The 21,536-nt window shown below is 37.5% G+C and overlaps 2 protein-coding genes across 2 annotated transcripts in view; one reads left to right on the forward strand and one right to left on the reverse strand.

The window, feature by feature from the left end:
• The first annotated feature begins 26 nt into the window (after positions 1-26).
• UNC50 (unc-50 inner nuclear membrane RNA binding protein) lies at positions 27-4,995 on the forward strand. The gene is made up of 6 exons (XM_021546687.3): positions 27-88; positions 773-1,056; positions 1,900-2,020; positions 3,842-3,981; positions 4,058-4,159; positions 4,683-4,995. Exons 2-6 carry the CDS (start codon positions 777-779, stop codon positions 4,817-4,819), a joined length of 780 nt encoding a protein of 259 aa, XP_021402362.1. The 5' UTR covers positions 27-88; positions 773-776; the 3' UTR covers positions 4,820-4,995.
• Positions 4,912-21,536, reverse strand: part of MGAT4A (alpha-1,3-mannosyl-glycoprotein 4-beta-N-acetylglucosaminyltransferase A) — a 77,600-nt gene continuing 60,975 nt past the window's right edge. Inside the window, exons 13-16 of the mRNA XM_021546685.3 lie at positions 14,183-14,261; positions 11,908-11,974; positions 10,792-10,904; positions 4,912-10,627 (exon numbers count right to left, since the gene is read on the reverse strand). Coding sequence (XP_021402360.1) covers positions 10,601-10,627; positions 10,792-10,904; positions 11,908-11,974; positions 14,183-14,261 — 286 coding nt within the window. The 3' untranslated portion in view covers positions 4,912-10,600. The remainder of the gene's footprint in view (positions 10,628-10,791; positions 10,905-11,907; positions 11,975-14,182; positions 14,262-21,536) is intronic.

Raw genomic sequence — 21,536 nt, forward strand, 5'->3', positions numbered from 1 at the left:
CCGGGGGCTGCGGAGGCGGCGGAGGCGGCGGGGGCGGCCGTGCTGGCGCTGCCGGCGGGGCGGGGGTCGCGGCGCGGGCCGGGAGCAGGTGAGACCCCGAGCGGGGCGGGGCTCGGCCCAGCTGCGCGCGGGCCCGCTGAGGGGGCGGCCGGGCGGGCGGCAGCGGCGGCGGCCGGGCCGCTCCTATGGCGTGGAGTCGTACGCTGCTAAGGGCCGGAAGAGAGCGCAAAGACCGTATGGTTCCAGCCGCCCGCCGTGGGCAGGGATACCTCCCACTAGACCAGGTTGCTGTAAGCCCCATCCAGCTTGGCCTTGATGGGGCTGGGACTCCCACAGCCGCCCTGGGCAGCCCGTGCCAGTGCCTCATCCCCTCCACAGTAAAGAATTTCTTCCTTGTATCTAACCTAAATTTCCCCTGTTTCAGTTTGTGCCCGTTACTCCTTGTCCCATCACTGCAGTTCCTGGTGAAGTGTCCCAGCTTCCCTGTTTTCCCCCTTCTGATATTGGGAGGTGCTAGAAGGTCTCCACACAACCTTCTCTTCTAAAGACGGAACTGCCCCAATTCTCCCGGCCTGTCCTCATAAGGGAGGTTCTCCAGCCCTCTTACCAACTCCATGGCCTCCTCTGGACTTGCTCCAACCAACGTTGCTGTTTATGCTTGTGCTCAGTTTTAGTCACTTCAGCATTGCAGCCGTGGCCTGCATCGCATTATTTTATTTGTGCCCCATATTGTGTGCAAAATCAAATACGTAATTTGAAATTCCTTCTTTAGCAAGATGCTGCCAACCACGTTGGTTAATTCTGGGAGCCAGGGCAATGGTGTGCTGAGCCGCAGGGATGCTGCGAGGCACACGGCCGGAGCAAAACGCTACAAGTACCTCCGGAGGCTCTTCCACTTCCGACAGATGGACTTCGAGTTTGCACTTTGGCAGATGCTTTACCTGTTCACTTCACCACAAAGGGTTTACAGGAACTTTCACTACAGAAAACAGACAAAGGACCAGTGGGCAAGAGATGATCCGGCTTTCCTTGTGCTACTCAGTATCTGGCTCTGCGGTGAGTGTGGGAGAACAGACAGCATAAGGAAGAGGGAGAGAAAATTCAGGGATGAACGTTTACTTTCCTTCTAATTACACACACACAAAAGGACCGATCTGTATGGATGATCTTTTAATCAAAGTAGAACAGAAGAAAAAGGCCTAGCCTTTTTGAAGTTAAGGTGGGAAGTAGAAATTAGAGTAGGCTTAAGTAGTACTCTGTAGTCTTGAATTGATCTCTTCATTGCAGCAACTCATTTTCTGTTGTGTTTTGAACTGCATAGTTTACAGACAGTAAGAAAACCTTATCCCACATGGCAGTGTTTTTGTTTAAAAATACTGAATATTTGCTTTAACTGAATATTATGGATAAAACATTGTTTTTACCATAAAGGCCCTGGTGAGAGTCTGTATATTGCAGAATTAAGCTATAAAAAAGTGGCTAGTATAAATGACTGAACTGCAAATTCAGTATTGTCTCAGTTGCCTTCTATTAAATAGTGTGTATTCCTGTTCATAATACAAAAACTCTTTACTGAGATAAAATTGCACATGTTTTTCGGGTTAACAAGGAGCTTTTATAAAACAAAGAATGTCCTATTGTAGCATTGTCTGAATTTTTTAAAAAATAGTTTGGGTGCAGCATTACAATTAAACCCAAGTATAGATGAGTGTTCATATTACAAATAAACTACATTATATCTATTTTTTTGTGGAAAAAAGCTGTTAGACTGAAAATCTTGGGGGAAAAAGAAGAAGGAAACTGGAGATTTCATAACAGGATACCTTAAAAAATCCATCAGTTTAAGATCTTATGTTTTCATTTCCACAGCTGATTTTAATGACCTTTCTCTGCTTTCAGTGTCTACTGTAGGATTTGGATTTGTGTTGGACATGGGCTTTTTTGAAACAGTAAAACTGCTACTTTGGGTTGTATTCATAGACTGCGTAGGCGTGGGGCTCCTGATTGCAACTCTGATGTGGTAAGTAGTGACTTCTGAAGCCGAGTTCAGTATTGCTGTTCAGACATGGAGTCCTCTGCTGTTTGTGAGACACTTGGTTCTTTGGGGTAAACTTACACTCAAGTATTGAGTATAGGTTTTATGCTGTTGTAATAATTGTTTCAAAATGATACCTTAAAAAATAATGCATCTCTTTCTTTTCTATTTCCAACAAGGTTAAATGGTCAGAAGGTCTGTATTATGGTGAACATTCCAGCTTTTTTCCTTTCTTCTTGAGCTGGTTAATGTTCAGCAGTAATTCCAAATTTTAAAAAAAGTGATTAAAAAAAGAAAAATCAAAATAATGAATGAAGAAGTCAAGTAGTATAAGCCTGAGGATGATTCTGTTTAAGCAGGGCCATATACACTTGGTCCTTGCTTCTTGCTGAAGATTGTAGCTAGTGCCACTACAGCCACATCTCTTCTGTCTTTTGCTTGGCACCTTTCTGCTTTGTTGGCAGGTACTGCCGGTTTTATCTTCTACTGTCCACAGACTTGCAGAAGTAGAGAGACAGGAGCAGGTCATTTTACAGTCCAGACCTCATCAGCACCATAAATGTGTCCTGCAGCATGAAATTACAGGAACCCACTGTTTCTGTGCTGCATCAAGGGTAGGGCACCAAGAAAGAATTTTTATTTTACAAAGAACTTAAGAAAGCAAGAGCATTTAAGAGTTTGTAGGGGTGGAGCTGACATCTTAAAATGATGGCGATTGGAAAAAGGATAAATCCTGACTATTATCAGGAACTCCTGCTTGTAATTGCAAAATTGAGAATGAAGTGCCTTAAAGAAACGTAGTGATAGATGAAAGGTCAACCTGACCTATGCTCCTGTCTGGGACAGCAACCCATACATTGCCTGGGGAAAGAGCTTATACTAATGCTCCCTGTCCCCGGCCTCCAGCAATTTGTGCTTCAGGATGCAGTCTCCTAAGCCAGGAAGATTTCAGCATCTGCTGGTTTTCCTCTGTCTTTTAGTCAGCTTCCTGCAGGCCTCAATACCAGTCACCTGGCTCAAGTTTGGTTCAATTTCCTTCTTCCACTGCAAGCTCACCTTTTTTCCCAAAAACTCCCTCCATTCCTAATCAGTCTAAACTCCTTCTTGCCTCACCTTGCATCCAGGCTCTGCCTCTTTGCAACCCCACCCTTGGCACAAAGAGTAAGTCAGAGGAAGCTTCCATGAAAAATCTGGTCTCATTTCTGAGCATGTATCGATTTCTTGTTCCTCCTTTATATGGGATAAATATTCTGATGTCAGTAGAACTTAAGTGGAAGGAAAGAGCCTTGACGCTCAGTCAGTAGCCTGTAATACCAGGCAGTGCACATTGCACTTGTACATCTTTTCAGTAATAATAGGCACATGTTATGAGCACTCTCCTGCCCTTCTCCTGTCCTTGCAGTGCATCAGTTCTGTAGAGATCAAAGAAACCATCTCTGTGTGATGTGTGCTGATCCTGTAAGAGCACTTCACTGAAGTTATCCCCCTGTATGTACAGAGAGAAGTGGCAGCTTGTGACTGATAAATTGTAACATTGATCTCTTCTTTATAAAGAGGTTTTGCTTCTGTATTACCAGCAGGGTATTTCAGCTGCCCGTAGTATGCAAGGGATGTGATGATTGTTTGAACAAAACCATTTTAACAATAGTCTGGTCTGCACGATTCTTGTACTTTTTTATTCCCACATAGCAGAAACTTTGTGGTGGAGAGTTGGGATCACGTATGACTTACTACATCAAACCTATGTTTTGTCAGTCACCTTTATAGATTCATATTAACAACAGGCTCAAATATCTTTTCATTTAGGTTCATTTCAAATAAGTACTTAGTGAAGCAGCAGAACAGAGATTATGATGTGGAGTGGGGATATGCCTTTGATGTACATCTGAATGCTTTCTACCCTCTTTTAGTTATCCTGCATTTTATCCAGCTGTTCTTCATCAACTGTAAGTAGAATACTTTGAAATCTCTGCTTCAAAATGGTGCACTATCGAAACAGCTGAGAGCAGTTATCTCTTGCAGATGTCATAATATCTGATTCTGTCATTGGGTATTTTGTTGGGAATACATTATGGCTGATTGCAATTGGCTATTACATCTATGTGACATTCCTAGGATACAGTGGTGAGTAACATCAACTTCTTTTATATTTGTTTGACTAAAAAGTAGATCATATATTCAGGTTATTAATTTGATCTTAGCCTATTATTTGTAAAGCAGAGCCTTAGCTGAATTTTGAAATAACTCTTTATTTGTGGTAAATGAAGTATGATAGAAATGTAACAACTCATGTTTTCAGCTAGATGGACATCTTAACCAAAGAATTTATATTCTCCACCTCACCAAATTCCTTCTTGTATTAGACCGGTAGCACCACAACTTAGCTTTCTTGCTCCTCTGTAAATCCACTTGAAGATGTTTGCATTAGATAAAAATTCTGTAATGAGTTTAATACCACAGTTTTAGGTAAAACAGTTCACCCAGGCATTTTGAGATAACTGTAGGGCTAGTAGGGCAGAGCTGTCTGAAGAGGACAGCAGAGTAGAGCCATTTTTTATTGCTACCTTGCCCCAAGGCTACTCTACATGAAGCACCTTTTTTAAAGAGCACAACTTTATACTTGCTTCAATATTTGCTTCTATTTCAGCATTGCCCTTTTTGAAGAACACAGCTATTCTTTTGTATCCATTTGCACTTCTCATCATGCTCTATTTGATCTCATTAGCATGTGGATGGAACTTCACCAAGATGCTTTGTTCCTTTTATAAATACAGAGTGAAATAAAACCAGGACTTCACATACCTAATGTTTATTTTGTTTCTACCTTATAGCCATTTTGACAGTAAAGAAAAAATTAAGAACATTTTGTATGTAAATGGTTGTAAATTTCTCTTTATTGTAGATAATTGTGTAAAAAAGTTTGAAGTGTCCTTTTTTATTAAAATATTTACAACAGTAAACATGTTAGCAATTTTGTTCAAATATCTTTGCCGTACATTCCTAAAAACAAGTTACTTGTACATTTCTGTAGCTTAAATTTAACAAGTCTGCAACAAGTCTATGTAGCGTAACTCTTACTGCAGATACTATGCACATACTGGCATAAGCTCTACATTATGAGGGGTTTAAGTGACACCAAAAAAGCAGTTTTATTGAAGAGTAATATTGGAATACCTTGCCTTGGGATTGTGTGAAAGTACAGATCAATAGAGTTGCGATGGTAAAGCAACAACTGGCTCTAGATACAGATCTGTCCTCTCCTTCTACAAGAGATTGTGAGAACAGATTTTCTTTAGTGACTACTTCAAATATACATGGACAACTCTGGCACACAGAAGAAACAGTGATGAAAGGCACAATTAACATGACCCATATCAGGTTTCCAAAGATAGCAGCAAGTTTTAAACCCAATCTCTAGCAGTCCAGTGGGTATGACTACATCCACCATTCTGAGTGGCAGGTCAATCAATGAATATGGAAGGAAAATACAAGTTGGTTTGGCTACAGGGGTGGGCTCATGACAATGCCTGCAGCTGTGAAGTCCACAAGGTAGAAGTAGAAACTGATCATCACAAACTTATGGAAAGTAAAGATGACAGCTTTCCAATGCAGTGTTCAGCATGAAACATGAGCACTGGGATTCAGGTTCCAAAACAACACAAGAGTAAACTGGTTACAGTAAGACAATTTCAATACTATAATTTGATCTCTAAGGAAAACTATAATTTATCTTAAAATACCAAATATGCTGGCAGTGCATCTTACAGTACTGTGTGTTTCAGCCACTGTTAAGGCTTTAAGAGATTCATGTTTCCCTCTCAGCACATGCTGAGCAATATTCTCCTTTAAACAAGGAAAGCAGTGAACTGCTGATCCATGGAAGGTGAAGGATTCCAGTCAGGATCTGCTCCCTTCCTGGATAACAGCACAAGCTCCTGTCCTGCAGGCAGCTGCAGCCTAACTGTATACCTTTTCCTAACCAGGAATCTTAGCATCACTGATCCTCCACTTCAGTTCAACAGTAAAAATACTTCATATTTGGTGCCCTGTGGTGCAATACCATTGATGGACTTGGGGCCCGTGTACCTTCCCTTTAGAGATATCAACGTTTTTCCCCTTGAAACAAGGCTTCATCATTCTCAAAATTAAGCTGCTTCAATTTCCAGCAGTTCATTGTTTACAGCAGAACTTAGCAAAACCCTTTATACACCACTAAGGTGAAAGGTGACACTCAAAGACTAATTCAACAGGTCTCCATGGGCTGTGTGTCTTACATCAGCAATCAATGCTAGCCTGAAAACACCAGTTGTTTAATAGCTTTTCAGCCTTATGCTGGTGATTGTAAAGATGATTTTAAAACACAAGGACTTTTTTTTCCCCCCATTTCTAGCTAGAGTTACTTGTTCTAGCTTTTTCAGAATACATCCTTCCTAGTAAGAACAAATGTAGAACCTAGGATTCATATATTTAAGGGAAGCAAGACTTGAGAGGATTTAATTTTTCTTTTCCGTTATGAGACTAAAATAATACTTTCCAAGTTGGAGACGAACTACAAACTACTAGGATACTTAATCTGGAGCAAATACTTCCAACAAAATACAGAGGTTACTGAAACTATAATATACCTGGAGGAAGAAAACAAAGGAAACTTGTACACAGTTCCCAAATTTTTCCAAAGACTAATCACACTTCAGCTCATTCAAGGAACTGTGTTTCACACAGGCAAAGTATAAATTGCTTTGCTCTAACCTGACTCAAGGTATTTAGAAACTGCTTCAAAACAGCTAGACAAGCAGTGATATGACAGAAGACTCCAGTCTTTTCTTGGTCCATGAATCACATCTATATGAATTTTTCTAAGCCATCTTTAAGTACAAAAAAAATATATCCATAGGAATTTTTTCCATCAATGAAAACACACGGCTGAGATGCCTGCAAAAGCTCAAAACCTTATACAGTGCTTTAGAAATACTCTAATTTAATCACATCCTGTTCACATTATTTACAAAGTATTCAGTAGGATGACCCACTGAATGAGCAAAGCAAGATTATACTGGCAGTCTTGTGTTTTCTTGGTCCCAAGCAATCCTGATCAGCTCAAAAAAGCAAATGTTCACATCAGCCAGTCTGGCATCCAGTATAAGATCATTTACCCAGGTAATGAAGGTTTCTGGCTATGCCTTTGGTTTCACAAAAGTTTGCTTTTCAGAAGCTTTAACAGCATCAGAAGGAGCTAACAGGAATATAGGATAAGGGCAGGTTTTTTTCAAACACTTTCCATAATTGGATAACTAGGATTCAGTGGCCTCAAGGGGATTTTTAAGGTGACAACAAAAGTAACTTGAAATTGAATACATGTAGGGAAAAACTCCCTCAAAACACATAATAGGTTTAAGATGCTGTTTAAGATCTCTTATGGTAATATTGTCCCTTACAATGGAGACACGCAGGAGACACTGGCCCATTGCTACAGACCCAGTCCCAAACAGAACCCAAGCTAAAGGCTGATGAGCCTAACAGCCCAGGTGGTCTTACTTCACCATACTTCCAGGAAGGAGACCTTCGCCACTTAAGCCTGACTCACGGATTGGAATTTCAAGGTACAAAGCTGAAAATAGCTGTCTGTAGAAATAATCTACCTGATTACACCAGCTCTGAATTTACCTGGATCTATGAAATACAATTTGTATTCATGTGGCACATTTATCTAGAGAGCCTATAAGCTCAGGAGCATTGAAAGTATTGAAGCAGCCCAGAGTATTTTCAACTCCTGCTACTACAATGCAATAAAAATGCATCAATCTTTAGAAAACAATCCGCATTTTACCACACACTAGTTTAATTTGCTGTCTTTGATAATCATTTCTTCTCAACATTTTTGAAAATTAAGTACACTACTAACCAGTCTTGCAATCAATGTGGTACAGGTTCTATGTATTTAAATATATTAGTAGTGATTTATCTTAACTACTGTGAAATGTCAAGAACAGTGATGCTTTTAGAATAAGCACACAGGTTTCTTAGATAAATGGTACCAGTAAACTTCCAGACTCACGTAGAAATGGAAAAGGTCACTGTCAGCAAAACTAATTATATTAAGAAACTGCAATATCTAATGTATTTCTGCAGTCTGGATTGTAATAAATAACCCTAGTTTACATAACTTGCATCATTCTTTCACAGTCAGAGCTGAGAAGAAAACAGAAATACTTTCTCAGACCTTTGCTAGCTGATGTGTGATAAAAAGCCATTGCATGTCAGTAATTTGATGGCAGGGCATTATACAGGAAACAAATGGGGCTGTAGCACCACAGTAGGCTAGAATCACACAGGATTCAGAGCCTAGTCACCCATATTCCCAAATCCAAGAATAAAATCCATTTATGTGACCAGTGCTTAGCTTATGCCCACAGCTTCTATGGGCAGCACAAGCTTTCCAAGTAACATTTTATTTACACCACCTGATGCATTCAGGAAAAGTAAACATGATCCTACTGGTATCTAAGTTTTCTTGAACTTACACCAGTCAATCTAAACAGAAGATCTTGCTCTGTGTACAAATCTTGTCTTCCCCGTGTCCCCAGACAACATAGCTAAACCAAAACTACAACAGTCCGTACAAGTAGTTAAGTTCTTCAACGTTAATATTACTGAATTGTCGATGCTACGGCACAATTCTCCAACAAGGCAGAAGAGAAGACAGGTTGACACTATAATCCAGTGGTGCTTGCAGTGCTAGTGAGGCAGCTTTAGGCTCCTGCTCCTTACAAGCCTATCATAAAAGGGAGCCCAAATCTATCAGCTAAACTTTAATAGGGAAGTGCAAATTGAAGACCCTTGCTCAAAGTACAAATTCAACATCCTTGCTCTAGATCAGGGAACCTGCAACAGGTTTTGTGTACCTGTGTCCTGATTACAAAGACAATAAAGATCTTTTCCAATTTAAGTGATTCTATGATTCTGTGTTGGGAGTAGCAGAGTGTTTTTTCCACAGGGAAAGCTGGCCAGCATGTGAGATGTCAGTTCCAGGAGGCTGGTTCACAGCACAACTGACAATACCCAAGCCAGCATGGATGCCTCCCTCCAATGTCTATCAGGCACTTCATTCATATTAAAAGGGAGGAATTCCTGCCTCTCTTTCCTGGCCATTTCTGACTAACTGAAATCTTCCCATGTCTGAGTCCTTACACATAAACACCTAAGCAGAAGGACTCTTAAGAAAACAGCAGCATCATTACTGCAACAGTTCCACTCTGATTGTAATCCAGACCACGTTCTGTTCCTGACCCAATTTCTGATTCAATTAAGATCACTGTTGTCTCCCTTGAAACAAAAAGGCAGGCCACTAACTTGAGGCCAAATTCAGTTCCTACTATAAAGTTAGTGTGAATTTCCATACTGCTGCAAAAAGGAGTCAAACTAAGACCTTGTTCTTAAACAAAGGAAGAAAATAAACTGTAACTACTCACTAATGTATCCAAAATAAACACTGAAACAACAGAACTTTTTAAAAGGAGACCTCTGTAAATCAATTGTATGTACTGTTCCTTCTTTTGATAAAAGGTAACCTCTTGTCACTCCAAAGCAAAGATGGAGAATAATTTTCTTCAGTACATCAAATGAATTTGTTCAGCCTAGGAAATGTTTACAAATACTTTTAGAAAGAACTGGTTTGGAGTAAAAAAAAATTCTTCTAAAATGCAATGGATTAAATCTAAAATTACTGCAGATTTAGTATATAATATGAAACAAGACATTTCAACATGCTTTTTATGTGGCTACAAACTGTACATAGTGGAATTTCATAGCCCCAAAGAATAATGCTCTTCAGAACTCTGTTTACGTCTTTGAACATCATTCACATTCTGTGTATAAAACTACATAATTTAGAAACATAATCTTGTTTTTTTTAAACATGGCAGTACATTTGAAATATGGTATTAATTTATGTTTGCATCTCCAAAGAAAAATGTAGAAAGATAACTTAAACTAGAGAATTCATAAAAAAACTATATCAATTTAAAATTTTACTGCATAAAAATACGTACTTTTCAAATTATTTTAATAAATTAAATATCCCTAACATTTTTAATATATATCCCTGACAGTCTATAAAAGAGGGTTCTTGTTATAGAAAATAAATGGAATTCCGAAAGTACCCCCTTCATAAAACTTATTTAACAATAATTATATTTTTTTTCCTCAAGGAATGTAACAATATGTACAACTCTGTATTACTATACTATCAAAATAGTACAGCTTAAGCGTAGCAGGGTTCTGCAACCATAAGATGGTAAAGTCACATTACAGTGGAGGACAACTTGGGCCTCAGATGAACGTTATCAGTGTGGAGCATCAGTTTCTGGATGGATCAGATAAGAAGGGGTAAATACAATCTTCTCATCTACAGTAGATATCACAAGAGGTAGAGTTCAAGTGAAAAAGAATGACATTTGGAATAAGGTGCATGCTCAGTATTTTCAATTTGTGACTTGCTAAGGATGTCAGATTTTACAGGAAGAATTTTCAAGAATGCTTTTTTTCCTCTAAAGCAGATTTCCATGATCAGTTTGTAATCTTTTTAATATGAATCTGAAATAGAGAATCAGAAGAAATAAGTCATGGTTTAGTATATTACGTTTCCCAGTAATAAGAGGTAACTATTTTTAGTGTTAGCTGAAAGTCTGAGCTTCAAAACAGGATGAAGAAATCTCCCATTCACCAGTTATGTTTTTCAATGTTCTACCACCTCTTACCTCATTCAGGATTGCCCAAACGGCTGAATTTTGTATCACTGAAAGCCGGAATGATGAAATAGGATTTAGGCTGGGGTCAACTGTTCCTTCAGCTACACCATTTTCAAACTTCCCTGCAAAAGTACATAATTAAGTCGTGTTCAACAAACTGAATTACAAAATCCAGAAAATGTATCTGCAGTATCACAATTCACAGTATCATTGTGACAGAATCACAGTGAAACCAGTATCATTCCCAAAATAAAGAGCAGTGATTTTGGCATCAAATCCAGTTTTGCAGCAGCAAACAATAAGGGGCGCATCATCAGCACACACCAAACTGAACAGGATTACACATAGAAATAAAAGCTTTTAAACTGTCTAAAGGCATTAACACCCCAAACTCTGCAAAGATTTTGGCACAGGTATTCATTTAATATCACAGAACTAATATGATGCCTTTGACTTATGTGTTTTCAAATAGGATTAGGGACAAGGAATATCATTCATGCATAACATATTGCTATTTAAAGCATCTTCAATTATATTAGGATGAGTAAGAATTCAATTTAAAAGCCCAGTTAGACTTTACAGTTAAGCCACATAGACAATAACTAATTTATTATGACAAAAAAAGTGCTTCTATTATTACAGGATTTCCCAAACTGTGTCCAGAAACTAATTAAAACCATGTGTAAAATTTCTCTTTCTTGACAACATGTATCCAAGCATCTTCCCCAACAGCCACTTGGCTGTTGAAATGCCAGTCTCATCCTGTGATGAGACAGCTGATTGTCTGTAGGGTGGGTTCAAATCCAGGCCAAGCACACAACTCACACCAAAGCACTTGTGCAGTCACAGGACAGAGGAGGTAATCTTACAAAACCTGGAAATGCCTCTGTCATAATCTTGGCAGAAAAGTTGGATGTAGCTGCACTACAACTAAGAGTCACAAGAGATCTCTAGTACATAATTCTCTGAAAATAATTAGTGGACACAATATTAAGTAAAGCCTAGGGGGTCATGTAGCCAAAAGTGAATGATAAAAACTCAGGTTTAGGTTTGTTTTGGTTTTAATAAAGATGTCTCTAAGAGTTGCAATAGTAAGAATACACATGTTTTTCTACTGTTACATACCTATCCTGAAGTAACCATCCTCTAAGCGTTTGTCTTTGGTTTCTTTGCTTAATACCAGTTCTTCACTCTAGAACAAGAAAGCACAAATGAAAATTTATTTTGACATATGACTTTGCCAGAGAAATACAAACGTGTGTGCATTCTTATATATTCAGCATCCATTTCTTCCTAATAATTAAGAAGAAGCCTGGAGTATAGTTATTTATAGCCTCATACAAGCCAACACACACCAAAAAAAAAAAAAACCCAAAAAAAAAAAAAAACAAAACAAAACAAAAAAAAAACAACAAAACCCAAGAAAAAAAAATAGCAGCAGTGTTCCAGAACCAAACAATACTTGGCTTCAAAGGAGAAAAATCAAGTACTCTAAGTGCCCCATGAAGCTTGCATGGCAATTACGACGTGAACAGAATACTTAGCACATACTGGCATACACAGTAGGAGACAAGCAAAGGCAGGACCTGCCTTCTTTTTCTATGGCTTAACAAGAGCTTTCTCACTTGGACAAATTAAAACTTACAGGTTACTTTGGGTTACTAAGACTTTAGTTGAGATGGAAAGTCATCAGACCAGTGAGGGAAGCACCACAATTCTCACTGCCTCACTATATGGATGGGGATCAGATCTTGAAAAACAGCTTTACAATTACAACCATGATCCAATACTGAAAGACCCACTCTGAGAATTTCCCAGGAATTAATTAAAAATCCTTGGCAAAATGGAGATTAAATTGATTAGGTGGGGTTTTTTATTTCTATTTTGAACTAAGGCTGCTGAAAAAGTGGTGAGACTGTTTTTGGTTCTTTATTTGGGGGTCAAGTATTTTGGTTTTCTCTGTTGTTGTTGTTTGGGTGTTAGGGGCAAGATTTTGTTATAGGTTGTCTTGAGGGATTTTTTTAGTATGTTGCTTGAATTCCAGACAAATCCAATCTGGGGGTATTCTAGTTTCTAAGGTTTTTTTTTTTCTGAATTCTACTTAAGGAAGATCACTGTTAAAATATTTGAATGAGTTTCTAGCTCTAGTGAAGTCCAGGGTGGAGAAACAGGGCTCTGAGGAGCTGCTGTCCTCAGCTGATATTATTTTACTGACAATATTTTCTTCTGACACCAGTAGCTTAGGAACAGGCCAGATGCAGAATTTCCTGTTTACCTTTTCCACAAATTGCATCAATAACAACAGAACCTCCGTATCATTACTTCCTCAAAGGATGCTCCAGTGAGAGACATTCCACAGCCAAGTAAAGCCAAAAAAGAGATGCCTGATGCACATTTTTGTCTGTTATCTTGTGCATTCTTGTATCTTGGGCTTAGATGAAGTGAGGGCTGCTGCTGTTTTTTGTGCTTGACTGTATTTCCACAGGTGTTGAGAAACAAACCCCTCAGATCTTATGATACAATATCCTGCATGTCATGTTTTATAATTAGAACCAAACCAACAATTTTCTTTTTAAGGATGGGAATAGTAAGAATTTTATATTTTTGCCTGCTCCAAGGAAGGCAGACTGGGAAAATGGAGATATTAACTCCTCCATGATTACTTACTTCAAAAAACAGATAAAAGGAAAGTTAAAAAACTATTCAATATACTGCAATTTCAGCCTAGATTTCAAGATTCCTACACTAGGTATATGAGGGAAGGTAGAGATACTTTGCCATCTTAATACTAAATAAAATAAATTTGTCTGAAGTAATGTCTTAATCCTCTCAGTCTTTGTGATATAAATAGTTAGCTGTAATATCTAGTCAAAGAAAAATAACTCATACCGTCTGACTTCAAACAAGAACATACTTTTGATAGTGCAGTACTCTCCTGTGGTAAAACTAGCTCATTTATGGGGAAAAAAACATCAGAAATTGGGAGAAAGGCACACATTCTGTTTAAGAATCTATGTATTTCGCTATCTAGTGGGTTTGGATGTGTGTCAATCCCTAAATTAAGACTTTTTTACTAACTCAAATAGCAGATTGACTTAGATTTCCCATTTCCCAAAATACACAGGAGAGGGAAGACTGTTTATTTTTTGTTTTAAATAGTAGCAATGAACTGGAAGAAAATGACCTTGTTCACCTCAAATTTACCAACAGCACTTGTAGCAGACTGCACCTTGAATGAACAACTGAATATCCAGTTAAAAGAAGGAAAATTATGAGAACATCAGAACATCAAGTTCATACAGTTAAAACAAGCATTTATGTCTCCTCACTGTTAAAAAAGACATAAGGAGACTTTGTTTTTATCCTGTAATGGAGAAGATACAAATCAAAACATTTGTACCTGAAAAGGCAAAACTTCTACAGTTGTGTTTAGAAGTATGTCTCCTGGATGCTCTGGATTGCCACTGTGAAACAAGTACCTATAAATGAAAAGGAAAACAAAAGACAGTCTATATACATGAGTTGCAATCAGCTGTGTTACTGTCTTACATGTTCATTGTCACATACAGATGTTACAAGGATAAATATCATTTTTATACTGAGCCTACAACAGATGGGGTTAAGATGCTTTCACATATTACTGTCATTGGAAGGGGTCAAGGTTTTCAGTTGCTGAAGAGTAGTTGGGCAGTATTTTCCACAGGAAGGGAGTTTGCATCATGTTGCCAGACTGCATTACACAAAGCTGTAGTCACTACTGCCTGGTACACCCTGGTATCCTCCAGAAGCAGGAGCCCTGCCTTCCTTCAGCCTCTCCCTGGCACATATCACCCTCTCCCTGTGCCCACAGCATGAACTCTGCAGAGCCATTCTGAAACACTTCTGGGAACTTAGCCAAGTCAATATTTTGCCAGGTGAGTGTTCCCCAAGTCCATCTCTCCACCATGGTTCATTGCAAAATCTCATTGATTATTGTGCCAGGAATTCCCAACCCACATCCACACCCTTCGTGTTACCTGAATTCAAACTTCCATTCCAAAACCAGCTTTATTTAAGGAAAAAAAAATCCCTCAATAAACACCAAACCATAAAAGCCTGGTTTTGACAGGTATACGCACATAAAAATGACTTTTTTTAAACCTGTACAAAGTCCCCATTACTCTAACTCAATTGTGCAATTAACTTTTTTTTTTTAATTGGACAGAGTAAATATGTTTGAAACATTATCTAAGCCATCCCTATCAGTATCAATCAGTGAAGTGTTCAAATTCTAGCTGCCTACTCTGAACAGCTTTTGCAGTACTGCACATATGTAGATTATGTTACAAAAGAGACAGTTAAATTCTTCCTTCTTTATACATAACAGGAACTTAATGTTATTCTGAATATGTATTTTGTAAACCAGTAATAATATTTTTTTACCACTAGGTGGAATCAATGCTTGAAAATTGTTCACTACTTGCTATTTTTTTTTAGTGGACCAGAATAAATTCAGATTACTGTCATAAACTAATTAGATCCTACACCTACTCAGATACCACTTCTAGGAAGACTGTTTTACTTTTATTAGGTTTAAATGAATATGCAAAAATCTATCAACACATTTCAAATCTTTCTTCAATTGGAACTTGGATGGCACTTACTGTTAATTTCTCTTCAACATTAAATATGTCACCAGCCAGAGACAAAATTAGTTCAGAAATTATCACTTGATTAAAATTTAAAACATTATCCCAATTTGCAATTGATTAAGAAGCAGTTAGAAATGTAAATTCCAACTTGTCTTTATCCAATATATCTGAAGCCAGGTCGAATACCTGCTATTAATCTATACGTCAAAGCTCAAGGAAAGTAGAAGAAAACAGTGCTCTGACCCTAACTCAGAAATGTCTGTGACCCCAAAATGATAGAAGTATTTTAAGAAAACGGACACACATGTAGAACATTTATTTTATCAAGGCTCAGAAAAGGAGTAACACCTCACATTGTGATACAAGAAAGCCACACTGATTTCTATAGCATTGGTTTCAGCAGAACTGCACAGTTGTACTGGAAAACAGAACTGGACTAAATAAGCCTCACTACTGTGTCTCAAGAAAAATAATTTCCACACTGTACTTTAATGTAAAGGTTAGTCAATTCTGAAGTATACAAGCTACCTAAAGCATCCACAGTTCTTCAAAAACAAATCTTGTGACTCAATGTAGACATTATTGACATCCAAAAAACCCCAGGAAGCAATAGTAATTTTTTCTAGGAAGATGCCTTCATTGGATATCTTAATAGTAAGCAGAACAAAACTCTCAGGAAAGCTGACCAGAAAACTAAAAGTACATTCTGCTGTCTTTTGACCTAATAGATCTAACTAGTCATTCCTTAGTCAATCAGATCTCCTAAGCACTACTGGCCATTTTTCCTCTTGAAAACACTGGAAATTCTAAGGAGACTTAATTTAAAATGGAACTTGCCATCTAAGGTATTCCCATCAAATGCTACACCCAAACCACACACATGCTGCTTTCCCTTAGCACTTAGTTCTGAGAAGACACACCTCAAAGTCCACAAAGAAACTGCCTGAGATCTGGGGTCCCCGTGCTCTCAATGAACAACGATTGGCTTTGGAGGTTTGGATGGGTTTTTTGGGGGAAGCAGTAGCAGTGCAAGCTTTGTTTGTTTGTGAGGGGTTGTCATTTATTTATTTGGGTTTGTTTGCTTGTTTTTAAAAACAACCCTGCAAGCTGCAGCCAACCATTTCTCCTACTGTGCCATCAGCTCTGAGACTGAGCTGCAGCTTCCTCCTTCAGCAGTTGTCACTCCATTAGAGCAATGCACTCCTCAGCTGGCACAGTGCCAGAACAATTTACAGCAGTAATTAATCAAACCTGATTTCCATGTAATCAAACCTGCTATTTTAGTATATTTTCTCTAACTATCTGTTAATCCATATGCACACACAAAATGTAACACATGCTCATATCACATTTTAAATTATGTTTAGAAAGGAAGGGATATTTTTATATCTGAGCCTTGCTTCAACACTTGACAGATAACACCTACTTAGACATTAAAAGTTACACAGATTGAAAACAGAAGCCTAAATAAACATACACAGTCAATCCATATCTATAATATTTATTTTAGAACTAAAATTTACCAATTAGAACATTTTATTTGAAATAACATTCAATTTATGAACAACAGATGTTCTACAGCTCCTAAAATAAGTGTCATTAGCTATTCTTTTGTACAACTTGCTTTTCTGTCAGGGGACATTTTCCAATGGAGATTCTTTGGAAATGGATTGAGAGAGTAAAACTAATTTCACAACAAAGGTCAGTGAAACCTGTCTTTCAAAAACCCTTGAAAGGGTTTTTTATAGGCTTTTAAGGAACCTATCTTTACCTCCCCAAACCTTTTGGGTTTGCACTCTTTATATGCCAAGACCTTTTTTACAAACTTGCTATTATGCTAGATATTTAACTGGACAAGAGAGTATTAAGGGTTTCTCCCTCCCAGGTAGAGAGAAGACTCTTATGTCCCTTAACTAATAAACTGATTTATTAATCTGACATTTCTTAAGTAAAACAGACATTTCTAAAAACCACAGAGACATTTGCAGAACATTTAGGGTCCTCATTAAATCACTAATGTAGAGTAATCCAGCTGATAGCCATAGGATTACGAGGTTGTTTCCTTTTATTTAATTCCTACACCAGTAGTAAAATGTCTGGCCCAGTCCTTTTTTCTTTTGGGAGAAACACTGGTTTATAACTGGACTGAATGACCTTAAATGTCTTTTCCAACTTAAATGATTCTATGACTCTATGGTTTTCAGACTATGATAGCTATTTCTCAATAGAGATAGTGAAGGACCTAGGAATAGCTTTGCTTTTAATTGCTAAATTATTTTGACACCTGTCCTGGGATTTACACATGACAGTCCACATAAACAGTAAAAACATGTGCTTTTTTCCCTAATTACTTAACATTTCTCTTAGGGGGAATCACTAAAATTTCCTTGTCTACCTGCTGCTTAAACCTAACACCTTCTGAAGTATTCCTTCAAATAAAAACTTCTGAAAGCAATGGATCTGTAAATATAGTAACTCAAACCAAACACAAATTCACTTAAAGTTACAAAACCCAAACCCTACTATTGCCTTATGGAATATTACTTCACTACTTTCTTAATTACAAAATACAAACATGAACACAGTTGAACATTTTTTATCAAAGTCATCAGAGAAAAGTAACTCTAACTTAGTATAATAATAATAATATAGCTGAATCTAAGAGAACCTTTTCTGCTGGCAGTGTCTTTTTAAATAGTCGCAGGTCAAAGACAATAACCAGCTACTCTAGATATTCAAACACAGAGACAAACCTCCTCTCTACCAGTAAAAATTAAATCTATGAACTCATTTGCATACATTCTGCTCATGACCTCCATGTGATATGAGAGTAAGAGGATGCTAAGTATTAGTATTTAATGTAACATTAAAAATACACAGAATTTCAAGAGCACTGAGGGTTTAAAAAACAAATACAAAAAAAAAAAGCAAAAAAAAACAAGAAAAAAGCAAAAAAAAAAAACCCAACCAACCAAACAAAAAAAAACCTCAACACCAATCACCAAACTAAATGGAGCAAAATCAAAGCCGCAAAAAAAACTTCTGTTTCCATACTCAGTGACTTCAGTATTTACCCAGTTTGAGGGGTTGAGTTGCTGCCATGGAGCTAGATACACATCTAAAATCAAGACAGAGGGGAAAAGGGGAAAACCCCCCAGCTAATAAATGAAACAAATATTCATACACATCCTAACATACAAAGGGAAAGGTAGAAGTGTGATTATCATTTGTACACTGACAGAAGGTACCATTAGTTTGCCAATGCAGTTAACTACTTTAAAAGCCCAGCCAAGTTCAAAACCCTTCCATTAGTGAGCACCCAGAAAGATTTTCACCTTTTGTAACATCCCCCATAAAATGGATTAATCAATATTACTAATCTGAACTGTTGACTTTAATACTCTTTTAATAGCTAAATTTTTTCATCACCTGTGCTTTCAAAAAAAACCCCAACAACCATGCACACCTCTACCCGTCCCCTATCTTGCTTATAAAGGGATGAATCTTCTTTTCTTTCTCTCATATCCAAGCGTATTTATGGCCAAAAAACGATTATTCTCTCTACTACCCAATTTTATTTCTTTTAGGTGTTAAAAAATCTTCTATAGTTTATTCAAATAATATGTCAATTATTTTTTTATCTATAGAAATGTTCTAATTGAAATAGAACTGAATACATAACAATTTTATTAGTAAATAAGGGCAGTTTTATAAAATAAAAATACTTTAAACAGCACAATTCACTGTCAATATATCTGGGTTTTGTTTTGAAGGAAACAAGTTATTTGACCTGATACTAAACCTGATTCTAAGAATATAAGAATGCAGTATTGTAAACTTTGTACTCTATAAACATCAGGAATAAAATCCTTTTCTTCACATATTCTCCTTATGTCTCTTTTCAGCAATCTGATGTATTTTATATCCCACTTTCAGAAAAGGAAAATACATAGGAACGCAGAGAGGAAATGTTTCCTTCCACATTTGAACAAATTATCCATAGCAACATGCAGCCTTAAGAGTTTTTAATTCTGCACAACATGCTTTCTGTAAAAGCAATATTCAGTCAGCAATTTTTTGGCTCTCTATAGATGTCATCATCCACTGCAAGAATCATTATTCACCATTTCTACCCAGCATGTTTGATCACTGGATGCAAATGTGGTAAAAGAAAAGTAATCTACCTCCTTTGTGTCACATTCTCAGATCCTAATTAGGAAGTCTTATTCTACTCTCACTGGAAACCAGTATTAACCATGCATTATTTCCTCATGCAAAACACAAACAGAAAATGAATCATTTATTTTCCTTCTCTCGAGCTCAATTTATTCTCCTATTCTTCATGCTTCTTACTAAGTTATTTGAAAAAAATTGGTTATACTTCCAAAAAAAAGTGTAATTCCTCCAGTATATATATATATATATATGAAACATCTTGTTGTTATAATTCCAAATTCAGAAAAAACTCCCCACAAAGAAAGAAGAAATCCCCTAGCCTCCCCAAGCAATACAAAACAAAAAATACCCCTACCCTATTACCTTCTATACAACATGCCTGGTAATATTTCACTTCCTCTGACAAAATGAGCCCATCTTAGTGTCTTTATGTAAACTGGGCTGCATGGTTGAGAGCTGCAAGGGTTCAATTGCCCATTTTCACAGAAGTGTCGACCCAGTGTACTAAAAGGACTGAACTTTCTCATGTTTATCAGTGGACCACAAAGTAGCTTGACTGAAGCAGCGATGGAAGGATTCTGGGGAGTGGTCTGAGTCTGTTTTATCCATCACATGCCTAAGAAATTAATTTTCTCACACCAGCTCAAAACTCAATCTGAGTCAATGAAACCTATACTATTTCCTAACCCTCTTCATTTGTGCAGTATGTGTAGAAGGTATTTAGCTGTGTAAGAAAATTTCATTCTCTGGTCTACTCTTCTACTGTTTCCCAGACAGGACTATGACATCCACTTTCTAAAGCTACACTCTCTCTGGAGTGGGCTCATATCAACTGCAATACAGAAGTCTGGCATTAAATTAATCTTAATTTTTTTATTTGGGTTTTTTCTGTTTCATGGACAGGGTTTTTTTGTTTGTTTGCACTTTTTGCTGGGAGTGATTGATTGTTCTTTTACAAGGTTATTTTTAATTTTTAATCCAGTGAGATATAGAAAGGCTTTGTTAATCCAGTCAGATATAGAAAAGTTTTCTGTGTGTGTGTGTGTGTGTGTGTGTATGGGGGTGTATGCATGCACATAAACATTTTTTAACCCTACAGCTTGGCTGGGGAAGCACAGATAACTCCCTTCAGTTTTCTTATGCACAGGCATTTGCCACCATTTGAGATTGCACTTGGGTATGTGACCTCACCAAAGGCTGGAAGGATGCAATTATGACATCTCAGAGACTCCAGTCCTTCTGGAAATCACGTGAGGTATTTTAGAGTATCTCAAGTGGCATTAGACATCTAACATCTTGGCAACAGCATTAAGCCTCCAAGATTTCTGACTAAGAACTATAAATCCAGGAACACTGCCAAGTACACAAATCTTGGATATTAGTACCATTAAGGAAAAAGCAGCATGTCCTTGGCTCTAGGCAGCTCTTTTCTTCTGTCTCTGATCATACTTTGAGGTTTTTTTCCCTTTTCATATGAAGTCCTGGCCTCATTGTTAGGGGCAGAATTCCATGCCCAGAACAAATAGCATCAGTGCCTGGGAGCCTGCCTGCCAAATCCCTGCTGTCAGTGCATCCATTTGAGGATGTTCTACTCATTAGTACAGAAGCTTATGCAAACAGAAAAACCAGAGTTCTCAAATTCTCTTTTATGTACAAAGTATTATCCCACCTGAAATGTACTGACAAACACCAAAACATTTCAAATAACATACTCAGAGATTTTCAAATATTTCCTAGCTGACATGACCATTACAAGCTTAATAAAATGGTGTTGCACCTTAATAGCATACATATTTAGAATCAGAATTAAAAATTACTTCTAAATTATACACTCTATGTTTATGTACTTACATGGTTCTTGAGCTAAAACTGCCCATAAAAGGTTTAATATATTGGGTTGAAGGGGAGCTTCTACACTGAATAGTGATTATGAACAAAGAACAGCTT

The sequence above is a fragment of the Lonchura striata genome, chromosome 2 (assembly GCF_046129695.1).
Source record: "Lonchura striata isolate bLonStr1 chromosome 2, bLonStr1.mat, whole genome shotgun sequence".
NCBI classification, from domain to species: domain Eukaryota; kingdom Metazoa; phylum Chordata; class Aves; order Passeriformes; family Estrildidae; genus Lonchura; species Lonchura striata.

Coding starts and splice junctions, on each gene's coding strand:
- UNC50 (XM_021546687.3), top strand. CDS start 777: ATGCTGCCAACCACGTTGGTTAATTCTGGGAGCCAGGGCAATGGTGTG. Junction 2,021..3,841: donor CTGATTGCAACTCTGATGTG/GTAAGTAGTGAC, acceptor CTTTTCATTTAG/GTTCATTTCAAATAAGTACT. Junction 3,982..4,057: donor CCAGCTGTTCTTCATCAACT/GTAAGTAGAATA, acceptor TATCTCTTGCAG/ATGTCATAATATCTGATTCT.